The 18,914-nt window shown below is 39.9% G+C and overlaps 1 protein-coding gene across 5 annotated transcripts in view; it reads right to left on the bottom strand.

Annotated features, from left to right (window-relative positions):
* LOC144491698 (transforming protein RhoA-like) overlaps positions 1-18,914 on the bottom strand; it is a 46,248-nt gene that overhangs the window by 11,285 nt on the left and 16,049 nt on the right. The window contains exon 2 of one of the 5 annotated variants that reach the window (XM_078209886.1): positions 1,634-1,700. The exons of the other annotated variants lie outside the window; for them this stretch is intronic. Coding sequence (XP_078066012.1) covers position 1,634 — 1 coding nt within the window. The 5' untranslated portion in view covers positions 1,635-1,700. The remainder of the gene's footprint in view (positions 1-1,633; positions 1,701-18,914) is intronic. 5 annotated transcript variants of the gene reach the window in all.

Genomic DNA, 18,914 nt, shown 5'->3' with positions numbered 1-18,914 from the left:
TCCTTAAGTACAACAAATTTTAAACCGTGCAAGTGATGATTATATCATTATTATTGCTATGCTTTTGTACAGGGTAGAGAATGACATTCCTGCACGCTCATCTAATAATCAGTCTGGAAGTCTTACCTTGAAACACAATCTTTAGATTAAAAAGAAACTTCCAAGTTCCCAACAAGAATAGTGAGGTTAGAAATCCGATTTAACACAAATTTGATTTAAACAAAACTTTCCTAACATAAGTTAATTGATATAAAAATATTATGTTGTTCGCATGCTTTCAAATTTCTGATTCAAAATCTGTGCCAGAATGAATTTAATGCTTTACTGTTTATTTATGTGTCACAAGTAGGCTTACATTAATACTGCAATAAAGTTACTGTGAAAATCCCCTATTCGCAACACTCCAGCGCCTGTTTGGGTACACTGAGGGAGAATTTAGCATGGTCAATACACCTAACCAGCACGTCTTCCAGAGCACCTGGACGAACCCACACAGACACGGGGAGAATGTGCAGACTCCACACAGACAGTGACCCAACCCGGGAATTGAACCTAGCACTGTATCGTGCAAATGTATTATTTGATCATACAAGGGAATTTATAATGCAAGGCTATGGCATGAGGTTAGAAAACAAAACATAGTAAATAGAATTGTTGAATGAATGCACACACAAGGCAAAACTTTCAGTGGTTGTTACTTAGATATAGAAGCAGGAACTGCAAACAAAATGCAGAAGTATTATGTATAAGAAGCATTGTTAGCATTCTACAAAAATGGGGCAGTGGTTATTTAATATGCAGGTAATTATTTTTATAGTAAACTTGGAACACTTCCCTCCTATTTTGCAAGATTCTGTGATTTGATTTTGTGTCAACACCAGAAATACATAAACAATACCTCCCGAAACTGAAATTTTTCATTTTGCTTCATATCTTTCTACTTCACTAATCGAGTACAAATCTTCCACCCCAAAGACAAACAGGGTGACTGCTGATAGAACATTCAGGAAACAAGATAGTACAGCAAACAAAGTCCTTTTCGTACCACAGATTTCCATGCAAATATGTTTACTGGAAACCTGCCAAAAATCATCTCCATCTAATTCATTCCGAGTTCAAACACATTTAACCTGTTTTCAGTACTTAAGTGCTCAAAACTCCTTGTCATTCCGCCTTGAACCTTCAACAAATCAGCATCTTTTTGAAGATGAAGTATTCAAAATTGATTTCAGAACATTTCTTTTGAAGCCCTATGCATTTCCTTCTCTCCGCATAAATTAGCTTGCAGTTTGCACTGCAAAATGTATGAAAACTTGCGGAATTATTTTAGTGTTACCACTGGGATCTACTGTTGCAGCTCCTTTTTGGTCTGCTTAGGCAAGCTATTCCCCCCCCGCATGTGCAGCATGGACCCCTTGTGCTGCCTAACCATCCTGGCATCCTTGCAGAGGACCCTCCTTACTCCAGACATGTCAGACTGAGGGAAACTGGGCTTAGTTACATTAAGAAATCTGCTGGGAAAAATATAATTTCGCTGACGCAAAAGCTCTCGAGAATGAATACAAGTTCTAACATTAAAAAAAAAACAAGAAATCGGAGAAAAGAAACTTAGAAATGGCTGAAACATACTTACTATTTATATTACTATGTTCTTTCAACGACCTCCAGGATACTTGTCACTGCCAAGCAACCCTGAATACCTGTTCGAATGGGTGGATTGCATGTCAGAACCAGAAGGAAATGGCATGCGGAACCAACAGAGCCATAAATATTAAAGTAACCTCCTCCAGGCACTTGTGCTGCTTGTGGTACCACCCACTAGATCCGTGTCTGTGCAATAGAACTGAATGTAATTCATAATTTTTTTATTTCTGTCTAAATGACAGTTTGAACAGTTCAAAATCGATCTAATGTGTGAAATGCTTTGACGTGTTCTAGCTGCATAAATACAAATATTTCTATTCATTTCCTTTTATCAGCTCTGTATTAAGTCTGTACGGGGTAGGAATGGATGCAGGTCGATGCGGATTTGCAGTGTTCCCACCAACATGCTGTCCTATTAATATAAAACCAACTCCACCTCTGCCACTCGAGTCCCCTATTCATGGATCTAAGAATTGTCACTTAGGTCTCTGATCATCGCTCGCTCTTCTCTCTGAGGAATCAAGGGATATGGAAAGCAGACAGGAAAGTGGAGTCAATCAGTCGAGATCATATTGGATGAGGGAGCACGCTCGATAGGCCACATGGTTTACTCCTGCTCCAATTTCTTGTGTTGCTAATCCTGGCACGTGCCATGATATCGCTATGGGGCAAGGTGAGGAGGCAAACCCCAAAATCTTCCTCAGCCGATGAGGAAATTGAACCCCCTTAGTCTTAGTACTACACCACACTCTAGCCAACTGAGCTAACCAACCCCTAATCTCCACAACACTACATAGAAAGTCAAGCAATGAAGATAAAGAAAATGTAGGCTGCAAGATCTACTGGTGGAATAAACTGATCTTGTGTGGTGGAAATAGGATGCTGGTTTCCAATCTTTGGGCTGAGTTGACACAGACTTGATGATAAAGGAAATCTTAGTCTCCAGAAGTTTACCCACAGACATGTCCTTCCTTACGGGACACAGGTGCCTACATTTTATATACATGTGCTACCAGATGATATAACATCAAATCTACAGCTTCTAAAAGGAAGATAAAATCCAAGTACATTTACTGTTAAGCAATTAATTTAAATTTTGATCCAACCCCTTAGACGTGCAATAACCTTTATGGTTTCTCCAGTGACTGTGTCACAGACTATGACAAAGAGAAGGCAGTACAGTCATTATTTTGACTTGCCCAAGAACAGTGTTTGCTGTGGACACCAGCAATCTTCAAAACAGTTGCTACATTCCATGAAGGTCTGCCAGAATAATTACTGCCTGACAATCAATTTAAAGGGCCGTGATGGAAGAGAGTTGTAAAAAATATAAGTGCGCACGAGGAAGCAGATTTTTCTTCCCAAAGTATCAAAATTACACTTGGAAAAATGAAGATTCTCCAGGCTTCTCTACTGGAATTGCATTAGACCTCAAACAACATTACCATTTTGAAATAAATCACTCGGTGAGTGGCACTGCTCTCATCGAAGCATGGGCAGCACAGTGATTAGCACTGCTGCCTCACAGCGCCAGGGACCTGGGTTCAATTCCGGCCTTGGGTCACTGTCTGGAGTTTGATGTTTTCCTTGTGTCTACGTGTGGGTTTCCTCCGGGTGCTCCGGTTTCCTTCCACAGTCCAAAGATTAGGTGCATTGGCCATGCTAAATTTCCCCTTAGTGTCAGGGGGGATTAGCAGGGTAAATACATGGGGTTAATGGGATAGGACCTGGGTGGAATTGTTGTCAGTGCAAGTTCGATGGGCTGAGTGGCCTCCTTCTGCACTGTAGGGACTCTATGCAAATTGTTTAGATAAGCGAAGTTATAAAGAGACACAAACAAATTGAGTGGGAACAAACTGTGGCAGATGGCATTCAGCGTTAGGTAATGCACTTTGGATCCGAGAAACATAGAACAGAATATTTTCTTAATAGGAGCTGTAGAGGAGCAAAAGGATTTAGGTGCTCAAATAGACAGGTCAATAAGAGCTAGTCCACTGCTATAGGTAATATATCAAACTTAGTGGAACAGGGTGTGTGGTTTAGCTATCACCCAGGAAGAATGCAACATAATACAAAATCATCACAAAACATGCAGACTAGGCGGTTAAATAGTAAATGACTTTTAACAAAGATATAATGTAAGGTCATACAACCTGACAGCAAAAATGGAAACGCAAATGAGAAACTAAAACAGCACAGGGATCTAGGGATACTGGTGAAGACATAATTAAAAGCAGAATCGCAAGGCTAATAAAGCACTGGGACTTATTTCTAGGAATATAAAATTGAAACTGGTTATATTAATTGTATAGACCCCTGATACAGTTAAAAAGATTGTGCATTGTTTTGTTATTCGTACTATAAACAGGAAGTGATGGAATGCGCACGGCGCGGTGGCACAGTGGTTAGCACTGTTGCTTCACAGCGCCAGGGACCCGGGTTCAATTCCCAGCTTGGGTCACTGTCTGTGTGGAGTTTGCACATTCCCCCCATGTCTGCATGGGTTTCCTCCGGGTGATCCGGTTTCCTCCCACATTTCCGAAAGACGTGCTGGTTAAGTGCACTGACCCGAACAAGCGACTGTGGTGACTAGGGGAATTTCACAATAACTTCATTGCAGTGTTAATCACAAGCCTTACTTGTGATTAATAAATAAACTTTAACTTTATGGCCCAGTGCTATTATCGCTAGACTATTAATCCAGACACTCAGCTAATGTTCTCGGGGACTCGGGTTCAAATCCCACCACAGCAGATGGTGGAATTTGAATTCAATAAAAAAAGCTGGAATTAAGAATCTACTGCTGACCATGAAACCATTGTTGATTGTTAGAAAAACCCATCTGGTTCAGTAATGTCTTTTAGGGAAGGAAATCTGCCATCCTTACCTGGCCAGCCAGTGACACCCATCGTCCACTAATAAAAAAGGACATAGAAGCATTGGAGAAAATGTGAAAAAGATTTACAAAGACAGTCAATGACCCTAGAGAATCCAGACTTTAGGAACGGCTGAACAGGTTGAGTTTTTCTTTCATTTAGAAACCAGGAAACAGAGACCTGACAGAAGACTTTTAAATTATGAATGGGTTGGACAGGTCAGATGGGGACAGAATATTGCCATTTGTGGCGAATCCAAAATTAGAGGCCATAAGTACAAGATTATTGTTGCCAGCAAATCCGATGAGGAAATAACGAGAATTTTTAAGTGACAATGGTTGGAATGTGGAAGTTGCTGCTATGGGAAGTGGCCGAGATAAATAGCTTACATGTTTTAAAAAGAAAACTGGACAAGTACAAGGAGATAGAAAGATATGCCGAAAGAGATGAGGCTAATGAAATGGGAGGAGACTCATGTGGAGCATAAATACTTGCGCAGACTAGTTAGGCTTAATTGCCCATTTCCGTGTTGTATGTTCTAAATCACTTTATGTAACATCTCAATACTGGCTATAATTCATAGGCAATAGAAAGCAAAGAATTCAGAGGTAAAATAATCTATATGTCAGAAAATGAATTAAAAATACAAATTGACAGAAAGAAGATGGGGGCAGTTGTGCTAAATGACAGCCAATTTTTTCCACCACACAACTTTTTATTTTCCATTGACCTGGAAAATCTTGACAATATTTTCCATTTCAAAGCAAGTAAAAACAACTATGAAACAAAGTCTCCACAGAACTTCACTGAAAGGAAGATTGGGTACAAAAAGAAACATTGGCAGCTGACTCACTGAGCAGGTTTCCCACTGCTGGTATAGGCCACTTTCAACATCAGAGTCTCCACCTGAAAGAAAGACTCCCCAAAGCCTTTCCATGATCTACAATGCACAAGTCAGGAGTGTGATGGATTACTCTCCACTTGCCTGGATGAGTGCAGCTCCAACAATACTCAAGAAGCTCGACACCATCCTGGACAAAGCAGCCCACTTGATTGATACATCATCCACCACCTTCAACATACACTCCCTCTACAGTGGCAGCAACATGTACTATCTACGAGATGCACTGCAGCAACTTACCAAGGCTCCTTCAACAGCAGCTTCCAAACCTATGAGCTCTACCACCTCAAAGGACAAAGGCAGAAGATGCACAGGAAGCCACACACAATCCGGACTTGGAACTATATCACCATTCCTTCACTATCACTGGGTCAAAAACCTGGAACTCCATCCCCAACAGAACTGTGGGTATACCTACGCCACACAGACTGCAGTGGCTCAAGAAGATGGCTCACCACCACCTTTAAAGGGCATCTAGGGATGGACAATAAAAAATGCTAGCTGAACCAGTGATGTCCACATTCTGTGAAAGTATACAAAGAAAAAAGTTCAAAAAGCAAAGGAGTTCTATCCAGTCTGCTGGTCAATCCTTAACCTTTAACCAAAACAAATAAATCAGATTATCTCGCCATTTTCACATTTCTGCTTGTAGGACCTAAGTGCATACAAATTGGCTGTTGCGTTTCCTTGCAGTGACTACAATTTAAAAGTACTTTGTTAGCTGTGAAGCTCTTTGGGATGTTCTGAAGTCGTGAAAGACGATATACAAATAGAAGTTGTTTCCTTCTGCTGCCACTTTGATTGGTACATGTTCTGTCCACCTAGTTTGTGGAAGTTGATAACTTAAAATGTTTTAAAAATATATGCGAACTGAGAACTGGCATGTCACAAAGGCAAACTCAGTAGCTACAAGCGTCTGTGTGAACGTCATAATTCTGTGCTTGCATTCACACTGTCTGATTTTCCCAGTTAAGAAAAGCCTCCGCCATCATTCTGTAGATCTAGTTTGGAGTTGTTGCAGGTTGTCAGAGATGTAAGCTTTTTCAGCTGGCTGCACAAAAGCAGCTGAAGTAGAAAAAAAGCTGAAAATCACCACGCTAAAAAATAATTAGATCCGCAAACTAAAGAATGGAATTGTCCACGCAAATATGCAGGGCTGGTGCGGAGTTAATAAATATTAGGTGCAATGCATTTTGAGGTATCCTAATGTCAAGTCTCACATGAAAAACATTTCTTCTACAAAGAATTTTCCAAAATAAAAATCCTTTTCTTAAACAAAACTACGTTTATAGTGACCTAACATGATGCAGATAAGAAATTATTTGCCCAGTTCTGCTGTTGACTCTGTCAAGCGAAAATTCTATGGCTAACCTCGAATAGAAAGTCACTGGCCACAACAGAACTGTTTGCACCACAATCTTGTTTTAACATCCTAAATTTACAAATTCCAACTTTATTTGGATAGTCAGAAGCTTTTTCCCAGGGTGGAAAAGTCAATTACTAGGAGGCGTAAGTTTAAGCTGTGAGGGGCAAGGTTTAAAGGAGATGTACAAGGCAAGTTGTGTGTTTTTCTTTTACACAGAGAGTGGTAGGTGCCTGGAAGTCGCTGACGGGGGAGGTAGTGGAAGCAGATATGATAGTGACTTTTAAGGGGCATCTGGACAAAGACATGAATATGACAGGAATGGAGGGATATGGTCCCCGGAAGGTTGGGGGTGTTAGTTCAGTCGGGCAGCATGGTCGGTGCAGGCTTGGAGGGCCAAAGGGCCCGTTCCTGTGCTAGAATTTTTTGTTCTGGCTACAGTTGCCTCAAGGATGAGGAGGGAAACAGCACAGAATGCTGCATCTTTATGCTCAAAACCCACAACATCTATAACTGCTGAGAACCAAATTTCAGCAACAAATTCTAATGTTGAATGTCCGTTTCTTCATTTCAACTGTGAGCTGGAAAGCAGCATTGGAGGTAGCAAATGGCATGTCATACAAGGAAGTGATGAAATTCATGGGTCAAGTCATCATAGCTAACTTGTATATCTACAATTTTACTGTGGCATTTTTGGAAAGGCTTACATTTATTCAGTGCCTTTCATGACCTCACAACATTTCAAAATACCTTTCAAATGTAAGCCACATTAATATAGGAAGCATGGCAGTCAATCTGCACATAGTAAAGACTGACAAACAGGAATTTAATAATGCCCACATAATTTATTTTAAATGATGTTGGTTGAAGGGTCTATTAATGTTGGCCAGGACTTTACGGTGATGGTAAAGATGGGGAGTATTCCTCTGCCCCTCATCAAATTAACACCATGAGTCTCTTATGTTCACCTGAGAAGACAGATAGAGGCACAGTTTAATGCCTCTTAGGGAGTCGGTTAGCCTCAGTTTGCTAGATGGCTGGTTCATGATGCAGAGCGATGCCAATAGCGCAGGTTCAATTCCCGTACCAGCTGAGGTTATTCATCAAGGCCCGCCTTTTCAACCTTGCCCCTCACCTGAGGTGTGGTGATCCTCAGGTTAAATTACCACCAGTCAGATCTCCCCTTCAAAGGGGAGAGCGGCATATGGTCATCTGGGACTACGGGAACTTTACTATCGAAAAGATGGAACTTCCAACAGTGTAGCACCCCCTTAGTTGCGCACTGGAATGTTAGCAGAGCTGTAAGCAGGCTTTTAGCCAGAGGAAATTATTCAGATCAGAAAAATATCAAATTAAAAGCATAATGGGATATCACCCCAAGTAACTCATACACAAATTAATCAACTCAACAGGAACACTGGCACAGCTCTGAAAAAAGACTACCATTACTTGACCTCAGTGTGCATTCTGAGAGGAAACAAACAAGTTTAAATGTGTGCATTTATTGTTTTGTAAGGATACCTTCAAAATAAATATATTTTCCAACCACATTAAAAATAGAAACACTTTGTTACTGCAATTATTACTAGCCTATTGTAGGACACAAAATATTGAAATGCATCACATTTCTGATTAGAGGTCAGACACTGATAAATATTTTAAGAATCTTTCGAATAAACAAACTGAAATCCCTGCCATAATGCAAAGTTAACATTCTTTGGTTTCAAAGGATAAATACCATTCAAGCTGTTGACACAAGTAGTTCAGTTCTACTTAAAACTATTAATCCACAGGATGTTCTAACTTCTTGCAGTCTGATCCAATTTCTAGAAAAAAGGTGAAAGCAAACCCAATGTTCAGATTCTCATACCCAAGTTCCTATCCCAGATCAAGCCAAAGGGAGTCAAAGATGGATCCAACCTACTTTAATTTCCCCACTCCTGAGTAAGTTCTTCCCCTCAAAAAAATAGGAAATCTGCCATTTAAAAAATTAATATACAACATTAATTGCTACTTCAAATAAGCATCCAATAGTAATGCAATTTTAAAAAATTGTATGAAAGCAAAGTTGTTCCAAAGTAGCATAAAGTTTCTCTTACTTTGGATTTCCAAAATATCCATATTTTCAGCTAAGTTGAATATGCTGCATTCAGTGAATCTAATGCATAAATGTATTGTCAAGTCCCTGCATTAAGATTCTGCCTAACAGGTGGTCTCAAATGTGTAATCAAAATGATCACTAATCCGACTGAAGGATTACAAATGGAGCAATGTGCGCTTACATCACATCTCTGTATTTTCCATTCTATTCCCTGCTTTAAGAGTATTGGCCAACAGCAGTGCAATGGATTGATTTTTTTCTTAAATATTACTCTATTCTTACAAAGCCAATGCGCAGAGGGGACAGGCAAGCCTTTAATCCATCTCCTTGCTTGCTCCAAAAACCAATTCAAATTGAATCTAATTCACGGTCCCCTCAAGAGAGACAAACAAGATCCAAGCTGACAAGAAAAGGCATTACACCTGATCTTGGGTTTGATCTGACACTTGATCTAAGCCAACAGGCTGAGAAGCAGATTGTTCAATTTCCTCCATTCCATGCCATGAATAGGGAATTCTATTCAAAATTCAATCATTTCCAGTTATGTCCTCACTTCAAGGCAAGTATCTGCCGAGCACTGCAGTGTCTCTCACCAGTACATTTAAAGCATTATACAGTATGAAGGTGGCTCAGAAACACTGGTGACTGGTAAATGCTGGTACATATGTTTACATGTAAAATTAAAGTTACATAATATAAAGTACACTTCCTCTTTAGAATGTTTAATGAGTTTAATCTGCATTGTATTCATTTGTCACCTTTTTGCCACACTTCATTTTGTTCATATACAGAACAGCAGAGATAGATTTACACTCTTTCATATCTGTTGAAGCTACAAAGAGTCTAGTTTGAGAAAGGCTTGATATTTGTTCTTTCATAATCTCTTCTGTATGTTTTAAAAACTTCATCTGGTACCATGGGAAGTTGAAGTTCCACAAAAACAAATTAAAAAAAATACAGCAGCTTAGAATAATAATTGATGCCTCCAGAAAAATTCAATGACAAAGAGCTTTAAAATCCTAGTCTAAACTGACATGTAGTCTTCCCCCACAACCATCCACTCCCACTCCATATGGATAGCAGGATGATAATGTGATGAGTTAATAATTTTTTTTGTAGGAGAGACAACGTGAAGAGAAAGACAGACTTGCATTTATATAGCACCATTCACAATCTCAAAAGGTCGCAAAGCATTTTACAGCCAATTCAGCACTTTCGCAGAGTAGTCATTGTAATTGTTTGGGGTGGAGATGTAGCAGGGAAGCATTTCTATTCCAGTTCATCATGCCTTGTTGGAAATGTGTATGTAGTCATTGTGTGAGAACAAAATTGAGATTGAATGTGATGGGCTCAATAATCGAGGCAGCAGTCAAATTGTGCACAGCAAGTGCCCACAAATGGCAATTGATGATCAGTCAATCTATTTTAGCTACTGTAAGAAGTCTCACAACACCAGGTTAAAGTCCAACAGGTTTATTTAGAATCACGAGTTTTCGGAGCACTGCTCCTTCATCAGGTGAGTGGAGTGTTTAAGCTACTGGTTGAGAGATAGATCTTGACCATGACAAGGGGAGAGAAAATTAGAAACGAAACCAGATTTGTGAAACTGGCAGAACAGTAATATGGACTCAATTCACTAATACTGACACTGTTTCTCTCCCTTCAACCCATTATTGGCAACTGTGTCTTCAGCCACCTTGACCCACACTCTGGAATTCTGTCCTGAAATTATACTGCCTCTTCAACTTCCTTATCATCCTTTAGTATCCTCTGTAAAGCCCCATTTCTTTGAACAAGCTTTTGGCCACCCTTCCCAAGATTTCCTTTGTCTTGGCATCCATTTTTTCCCTTGAATCTTATAAAACACCTTGGGGTATTTTCATCCATTAAGGCCCTATTTAAATTTGGTTTTGATATGCAGTTTCAAACAGAAAGAATGGACTTGCATTTATGTAGTACTTTTCATGACCACCTGACATCCCAAAGAACTATGGAGCCAAAGAAGTACTTTTGAAGTGTATTGTTATAATAAAGGAAATGTGGCAGCTACTTTGCACACAGCAAATTCCTATTTCCGGCAGTGAAATAAAGACCAGATCATTTGTTTTTGTTGTGTAAATTGTACAAATTTACAACAAAGCACTCTGCTTTCACTTGATAGAATTCCATTGGCAAGCAGTGTGTATTTAGTATGCTTACAGTGTAGTCACAAAACAAAACTGAACACATGGTGTTGAAGATTTTTATATCAACCGTCACAAACTATAATTAGAATCTGATGAACTTAAAAGTTACTTTTGAATACATATTACATTCATGTAAATACAACCATTAGATACGTTGGCTTTGCATACAAATTCTACACTAGAGTGACTTTTATATACTGACATATGTGCAAAAGGTAGCACATTTTTTGTTTAGCTCATTACAATTTTCAGCTCTTTTATTCAGTTAGAGACAGCAGTGAACATGTTGCGGCATAAATTCTAGCCCAGTTTTTACAACAAAAAAAAACTGTTAAAAGAATTTATGCCTTTCAAATTGATTTTAACCCCAGGGCAAATGGTTGGGGGTTAGTGGGGAATGTAGCAGGGAGACAATTCTATTCCAGTTCAACGAGCCTTGCTGGAAATATGCATGTACCCATTGCGCGAGGACAAAACAGATTGGATGTGATGGGTTCGAGTACCTGGCTAACATATATAGCCATGGTTCACCTACAAAAAAAAAATACCCGCTTGGTTGGAATATCAGAGCGGTATTGTGCACCCTAGTGAAAGCTATTGTTTGGAGGAGAGGAATTGAAAAATTAAACAGTCTCATCTTAAAATAAGAGCAAATTATACTCAACTCCGAGGACAATTGGTAACTTCACTACTTGTGGGATCAGTATTTCATGCAATCGATACTAAATGTAGCATGACTGAACACTGAGCTACTGATTTTAAATGAGATTCTGTAAAACTATTAAAAACCTGCCAAGTTGGCTGTAGGAAGAAAAACAATGAAATAGACTGAATCTATATCGTGCCATATGTTTTGCTCAGTCTAGCCCTAAGTGCCTCAAAGCTACCAAATTACTTTTAATTTGTGGACAATATTGTTATACTGTCAAGCAACACATACATAGTAAGATCCCACAACAGCAAATGAGATGAATGACCAGATGATCTGTTTCAGGAAGCTTTTCCTTTGAGGGAGAAATATGGACCAGGACAAAAGAGAAGCTCCGCATCTTTAAAAAAATGTCGGGCGGGATTCTCTGGCCACACCCATTTGAAAACCAGAGATTCCCGCTCGACTTCAATGGATCTTTACATGGTCCGCCCCCTGCCCGCTAGAATTCCAGTGGCGGGCAGGTTGGGAAAATTCCGGCCATCATGGGGCCTTTTACATTCAAACAATACCTTTGATAACACAATTCCACTTAGTAATACAGTCAGCCTACATTGCGTACCAACACCTCAATCTGGACTCCAGCCCACAACCTTCTGACTCAAGAGGGGAGATGCTGACAACTAAGCGAAGCAGACACGAAATTTGATCAGCAGAAGATGCTACCACAGCAGGTGGGTGTTCACACCAGGATTTTTGTGGAAACAAATCGTGAGACCAAGACTTAGTGAAATGACATTATTGGTCAAATTTATGTTTACAGGCTAGGTAAATATTGTGTAAGGCATCTTACTTGATCATCTACCTCTTTAAATTCAACCTTCAGAAGCTAACTTCAATGTACAAGTAAATATTTGCCTTTAAAAATTAACTACAAATAGTTTTGTCAGTAGATGCTATGTTTAACAAAATACTCAGCAGCAAAACAGAGGTCCACCTAGTCCAAAATAGAAAATAATAGAAAAGTCATTGCAGGTGATTCCCTAGCTACAACTCGATAGATAAGGACCAGGCATCCCCACCCAGCTGGACGATGTTGGAAAGTAATCGCAGAGGAAAGGTATGTGGTCAATTGTGTCAACGGCTGACCTGGTTGAGAAGGATTAGGAGCTTACCTTTGTCACAGTCACAAAGGATGTCATTTATGACTACAACCATATTAGAGGCATTTCAATATTTATGCAGGATTGGAAACCCACTTGGAGGGATTCAAGCATAAGGTTCTGGGGCACTTATTGGGGAGAGGGGAGCAAGAGCACATTCAAAAACCTTCGAGGGGAAACAGGGTGGAGATAGGGTGTAGATGGGGACAAGCGTTGTTTCTTGAGGTGGATGAAGACAGATATGAAGGAAAGATGGACAGTACCAAAAGAGAGAGAATCATTAATGACATTAGCTAACCAGGGAATCAAGAAAGGAATAAAGGAAAACAATTGCAGGTGCTGCAAATCTGAAATAAAAACAGAAAGTGCTGGAAAAACCTCACAGGGCTAGCAGCAACTGTGGAGAGAGAGAGACAGACACAGAGTTAATGCTTCGAGTCAAATGACTTTTCTTCCAAACAGGAAAGGAAGTGGGAAGTTGGTCAGCAGTGTAGTGACAGTGGGGTTGAGGGAACAAAACGTGGGTCTCGTGGGAGTCAAGGGTTATGGGTGGTGGTGGTGATGGTTGGGGGGGGGGGGGGGGGGGGTGGATAAGGATAAGAAAGCTGAGGAGCATGCAGGCAGGAAGGTGGAGTGGAGACCACAAGCAAATCAGCCATTTTCTTATTGAATTGTGAAGCATGCTCAAAATACTGAACGGCCAATGCCTGCTTGTAAATCCTACGCTCCTATAACAATGACAGCAACCTCAGGACTCTGCCATCCTAGCATGTTGCTAAGGGGTTCTAGAGTTCTAAAAGGCTTCCCAATAGGCAAATGGACATAAATGAAAAAAAAACACATTACCTCGGAATTATAATGGGCAAGTAACTCTAATTCGTAAGCACGTCTATTGAAAAATTTTACCAGAAGCTATGCACTCACCTGGAACAAAATTTCAGTGAACATGAAAATCAAAACATTCGCTCAAAGCATTTAGAGTCAATGAGGTTAAGACTCGGGACAGCATTCTGAAAATTGGTCAGCCTTTCAAAATCTAATTTTTCAGAAAAATGGTAATAGTGCACATAGCAAAATCTTAACAAAATGGATCCACAGCAGAATTTTATGCACTTCTGATGTACAACAGTGACATGTTATTCCACGTTAACAATAGCACCCCTGTACATGCTTCAGAATTAAGTTAGAGCATTAACTCAAGTGATTATCACATTTGCACTGGGTGTAAATTAAATCCATTCACTTAAGATGGATACTATCTGGCAATGGAGGACATTATTCAATGGTATTAACAATACTTCATCTGTTTCATAAACTGAATAACCACTAATGACAAAACAGTCAACAGTACTCAACTAACTAAATGCTTATGTTTAATGCATTTGCTATTGGTGAGCCAGTGCTGCAGTTATGAAGCTTTTGAAAAGCAGATTACAAGAAACATCTGTACGCCTTTTGATGAGGTGAAGGCTGCTCAAATATAGATGTTGCAGAGATGGATTTTGGGGCGAGATCAGAAAAAATAACCACGAATCATAAATACCCACAATCTCAACTCTCTTTAAATGAGGACACTTTGCAATTAGTTTGTTTTCAAGTTCAAATATGGTGTTAGTAGGGTTTCCTGAGATGACACCCAGCACTTATCTCAGTGATTATACTGGCCTCGTCATATCATATTAGATACTCAAGTATTAATGTGTAAATGGAGCTGATAAAGAAAGCCATTAATAGGCATGGAAATTAACTCATGGTTTCACAAGATGCAAGCATCGCTGCCGAGGCAGCATTTGTTGCCCATTCCTAATTGCCCTGAATCAGGTGGTGGTGAGCTGCCTTGTTGAACCTCCACAGTTCATGTGGTGTAGGTACACCCACAGTGCCATTAGGTAGCTAGTCCCAAGAGCTTGATCCAGTGACGCTGAAGGAACAGCAATATATTTCCAAGTTGGGAAGGTGTGTGGCTTGGAGGGGAACTTGCAGGTAATGGGGTTCCTCATATATGTGCTGTCCTTCAGCTTCTAGATAGAATTTGGGGCTAGACAGGTTCATCAGGCTAACACATGCGTGCCACATTTCTGGCTGAACTCAGCAGATCCTTTCCTCTGACCCAACTCAACACCGCCACCATACCCCGACCATGTCCTGTTCAGCCAGCTAGTATTCCATTATGTTCAACATACTAATCATATTTACAATGTGGTCCACTTATGATTCAAATGTAAATTCTCCATCTCTGATCTATACAGACTTCACAAGTGCAAAGTTAGCTCATTTCAAACTGGACAGTGTTAATGCCATCACAATTAACAAGAGAAGTCCCTACTATTACGGAGGGAAACAGGTAAAGGTTCTCATTCATGAACACTGTGGACAACTCTGCTGGATGAAGCCAGAAATCAGAATAAGCTCTGCTGTCCTATCCTCGGTTTCTACAATCATTTCATTTTTTCAAGATTCAATTTGCCAGAATAAGGCCCCACACACAAAACTGTCGCTGCTGTGAGTTTGTGCAAATTGCACTGGTTCAGGAGAGCTCTTCAAATTGTGCTAATTTTCTTAGGCAGGTATGGTGTTTAAAAAAATGTTACTGCTCTTAAATGTGTATCACTTAGTGAGGGAGAGGGGATGGAGATCCAAAATAAACTAGTATTCTATTCCATGGACCAGTGTAAGATTTTACGTCTATGATCAGGTGTATGATTTTTAATGGAAACTTGAACTGTAAACTAATCAGGGCAATTTAAATTCCCTTATTGTACCCAAAGTGAACCTCTGCCCATTAGCAAAGGCTAAAAAATAGTGGAAAACTACTGTACCAGATACAAGAAAATAGAAGTCCAAAACAAAAGCAATAATTTTGAGCGCTTCAAATAATGTAAAATTGCAAGACTGATACTAAAGTTGTTTATCCTTATAAACTTTCAACTGCATCACAAATTATGCACAGCAAATCTTCAGTCCATCTATACTTTGAGTGGTGGGAGTGGATTCCTCAAGTACATTCTAAATGTCGAAAAACTGTTCTTAGGATATTTCAGAAAGTAGTTGAAGGATGACACTGGAGTCATTCTTTACCCAATCTTATATTTATTTAGTGTGAAGCATATACCTCCTCATTCAATCACACCACAGTTTCAGTAATTGTCTCTTTAGGCTTCATTTGATCCAATCAGAAGGTTGCCAAAAAAAGGAACTAAGTTCCCTTTCTGAAAGAGACACTATTGATGCACTCTAACAAAGTAAAACAAAAAAAAGGAAATTTAGTTAATCAGATTAAAGTGACATCTCCAGTAGTCGCAGAAGGCCTGCAGCAACTGGAGGACACCTCGCGTTCCCTCTCCAGGGACAGCTGGGTGTGAAAGGTGGTTCAAACAACTTCCTTGACTGCTTGAACCAATGATGGTCAAGTGTTGCTTTATATTTCCATTCCAAACAGAAGACTCTCAATACAGAGGAACTATGTGCCTTTCTGAAATGGACACCACTATTATACTGCAACAGAAAGAAACCGCAAAAAACTTTAAGGAAAACTTAATCAGATTAAGTGACATTCCCAGGGTGGATGAAACACTCACAGTCCCATCTGTGTTCACTCACCAGCGACACCAGAGTGTGGATGTAGTTATGCAAGAGAGGCAGACAGTTGGGCTGAATGACCTCCTCTACTGCCTGGACATGTTGACGGCCAAAGTGTATCTTTAAATATGCTCAAATGAAACCCCAATTAGTGACCTTCATCTCTGTGTAATGAAATATATTAGTTAAAGTTTATTTATTAGTCACAAGTAAGGCTTACATTAACACTGCTATGAAGTTACTGTGAAATTCCCGTAGTCGCCATAGTCCGGCGCCTGTTCAGGTCAATGCACCCTAACCAGCACATTTTTCAGAATGTGGGAGGAAACTGGAGCACCCGGCAGAAACCCACGCAGACACGGGGAGAATGTGCAAACTCCACACAGACAGTCACCTGAGGCTGGAATTGAACCCGGGTCCCTGGCGCTCTGAAGCAGCAGTGCTAACCAGTGCCGCCCCATTTATACTATTGATATGAGCACATAGTTTTCAGATGAACATCAAAGCCCATTTTGGGCTGAATTCATCATTACTCACGACTGCTGTGAAAACTGAAAAAGCACATTTACAATTTTGACCCAACATGGCCTTTCAAGATGCTTTAGCACAAAAACAACCTGGCATCCTTATTGTTCAGGTAGCAAGATTTATTCAAGTTATGTTCCATAAATTTGAAAAGTATATTTGATCCCAACTGGTAATGTAACATTGAACAAAGATGCCCATCACCCACATTATATCCATTACTTGAGCTTGAAAGAGGGACATGTGGTGGTCACTTTAGTAAAGAGAGTTGATTCTCATTCAAGGCACACAACAGTAGATAGTAGAAGTCCAGTTTTTATTTTCCTTTTTAGATTATTACAATTAGATTTATGGATGAATAATGGTAAAAAGAAGCTCTGTAAATTTTGACTTACGATTGTTTTTTCCCCCAACTGATGAAAGACTGAATTAAATGTTGACAAAGTGACTTCCAGATTGTTCAATTATATTGTGAAACCACCAAGTTACCTTGTGAAAGATTCTGAATATATGTTTGTATTTCCTGGTTTAGAAATAATCCCTCACTGTACTAGCTTATTTGACAGCAATAGTTTTCTCTGTTGCTCTCTCTGTAGTTTACTGGTAGTATTCTCACCTGAAGGTCATGGGTTTAAGTTGCACTTCAGAGACTTGAGCAAATAGTTCAGAATGACACTCACAATGCATTATTGAGGAAGTGCTGCACTGTTGGATGTACTATTTCCTGGATGAGATGTCAAGCTGAGACTTCATCCACCCTCGCAACATGTAAAAGATCCTATTCAAAAAAGAGATGGGGAGTTGGTCCTCCTTTCCAGGCCAATAGTAATTCCCTCAATCATTAAAATAGATTATTTGACCATTACCACATTGCTGCTGGTGCAACCTGACTGGCAGACATCATCATCAAGGTGGACCATGTTGTTCCTGTGCAAGAAGCAACAGATTCTAATATCTGTATTCCTAAGTTTAAAATAGTGACATTTCAAAAGTACCTGATTTGGCAGCAAAGGGCCTTGAGATGTCCTGAGATCTTGAAACTGCTATATAATTGCAAATCTTTTACCTTTCCCTCAGATCCCTCAAATCAGTGGGACTCATTTGCTCCTTCCTCATTCTACACACAGCAAGCAATCTGCCGGGCCTAAGGTACATGAATGTTATTCATTTTAATCCATTCCCATGTACTCAATCATATTACCCTATCAGTTACAGCCAATTGATGCTGTAGAGGTTTTACACGCCTCGATCCACAGGCAGGGATCTTTGCGGTGCTAAAATAATTCAAGTGCTTAAGGTTAGTCAGTGAGTTCTCAATAAAAGCAAATTACCGTGGACGCTGGAATCTGAAACCAAAAGAGAAAATGCTGGAAAATCTCAGCAGGTCTGGCAGCATCTGTAAGGGGAGAAAAGAGCTGACGTTTCGTGTCCAAATGACCCTGTCAGAGCTGTCGTCCAGCTTTGACAAAGGGTCATCTGGACTCGAAACGTCAGATGCTGCCAGACCTGCTGAGATTTTCCAGCATTTTCTCTCCAGTGACTTCTCAATTATTAGTCACCTCTCTCTTTTGCCTTGCTGCTGAAGTGCCAGATCCACGCTGATTGTGAAAGATGTGACAATTAGCTTTGTAACTTGTGTAGCTGCCTGGTAGCATGCATAAACATTTACAGAACAGAATTTACGTGTTAGCAGGTTGACATCGGACAACTTGTCTCTCCACTCAAAAAAACCTTCCCTCTTGTACTGGCACAAAGGTGCTGTTTTTCCCCCAGTAAACATTCCTTTCAACTGAATGCAAGTATTTGGCAAAAGTTTATAAAATAACCAAAACATGTGTGTTAAAAGTATCCTCTGCAAGGTAATCAATTATGGCATTTCAGATCTGAAAGCATTGGCTTTCATCATGCCACAGTTAAAACTGTGAAG

Source organism: Mustelus asterias, chromosome 3 (genome assembly GCF_964213995.1).
Source record: "Mustelus asterias chromosome 3, sMusAst1.hap1.1, whole genome shotgun sequence".
Classification (NCBI taxonomy): domain Eukaryota; kingdom Metazoa; phylum Chordata; class Chondrichthyes; order Carcharhiniformes; family Triakidae; genus Mustelus; species Mustelus asterias.
This window is presented reverse-complemented; position numbering and strand designations above follow the sequence as displayed.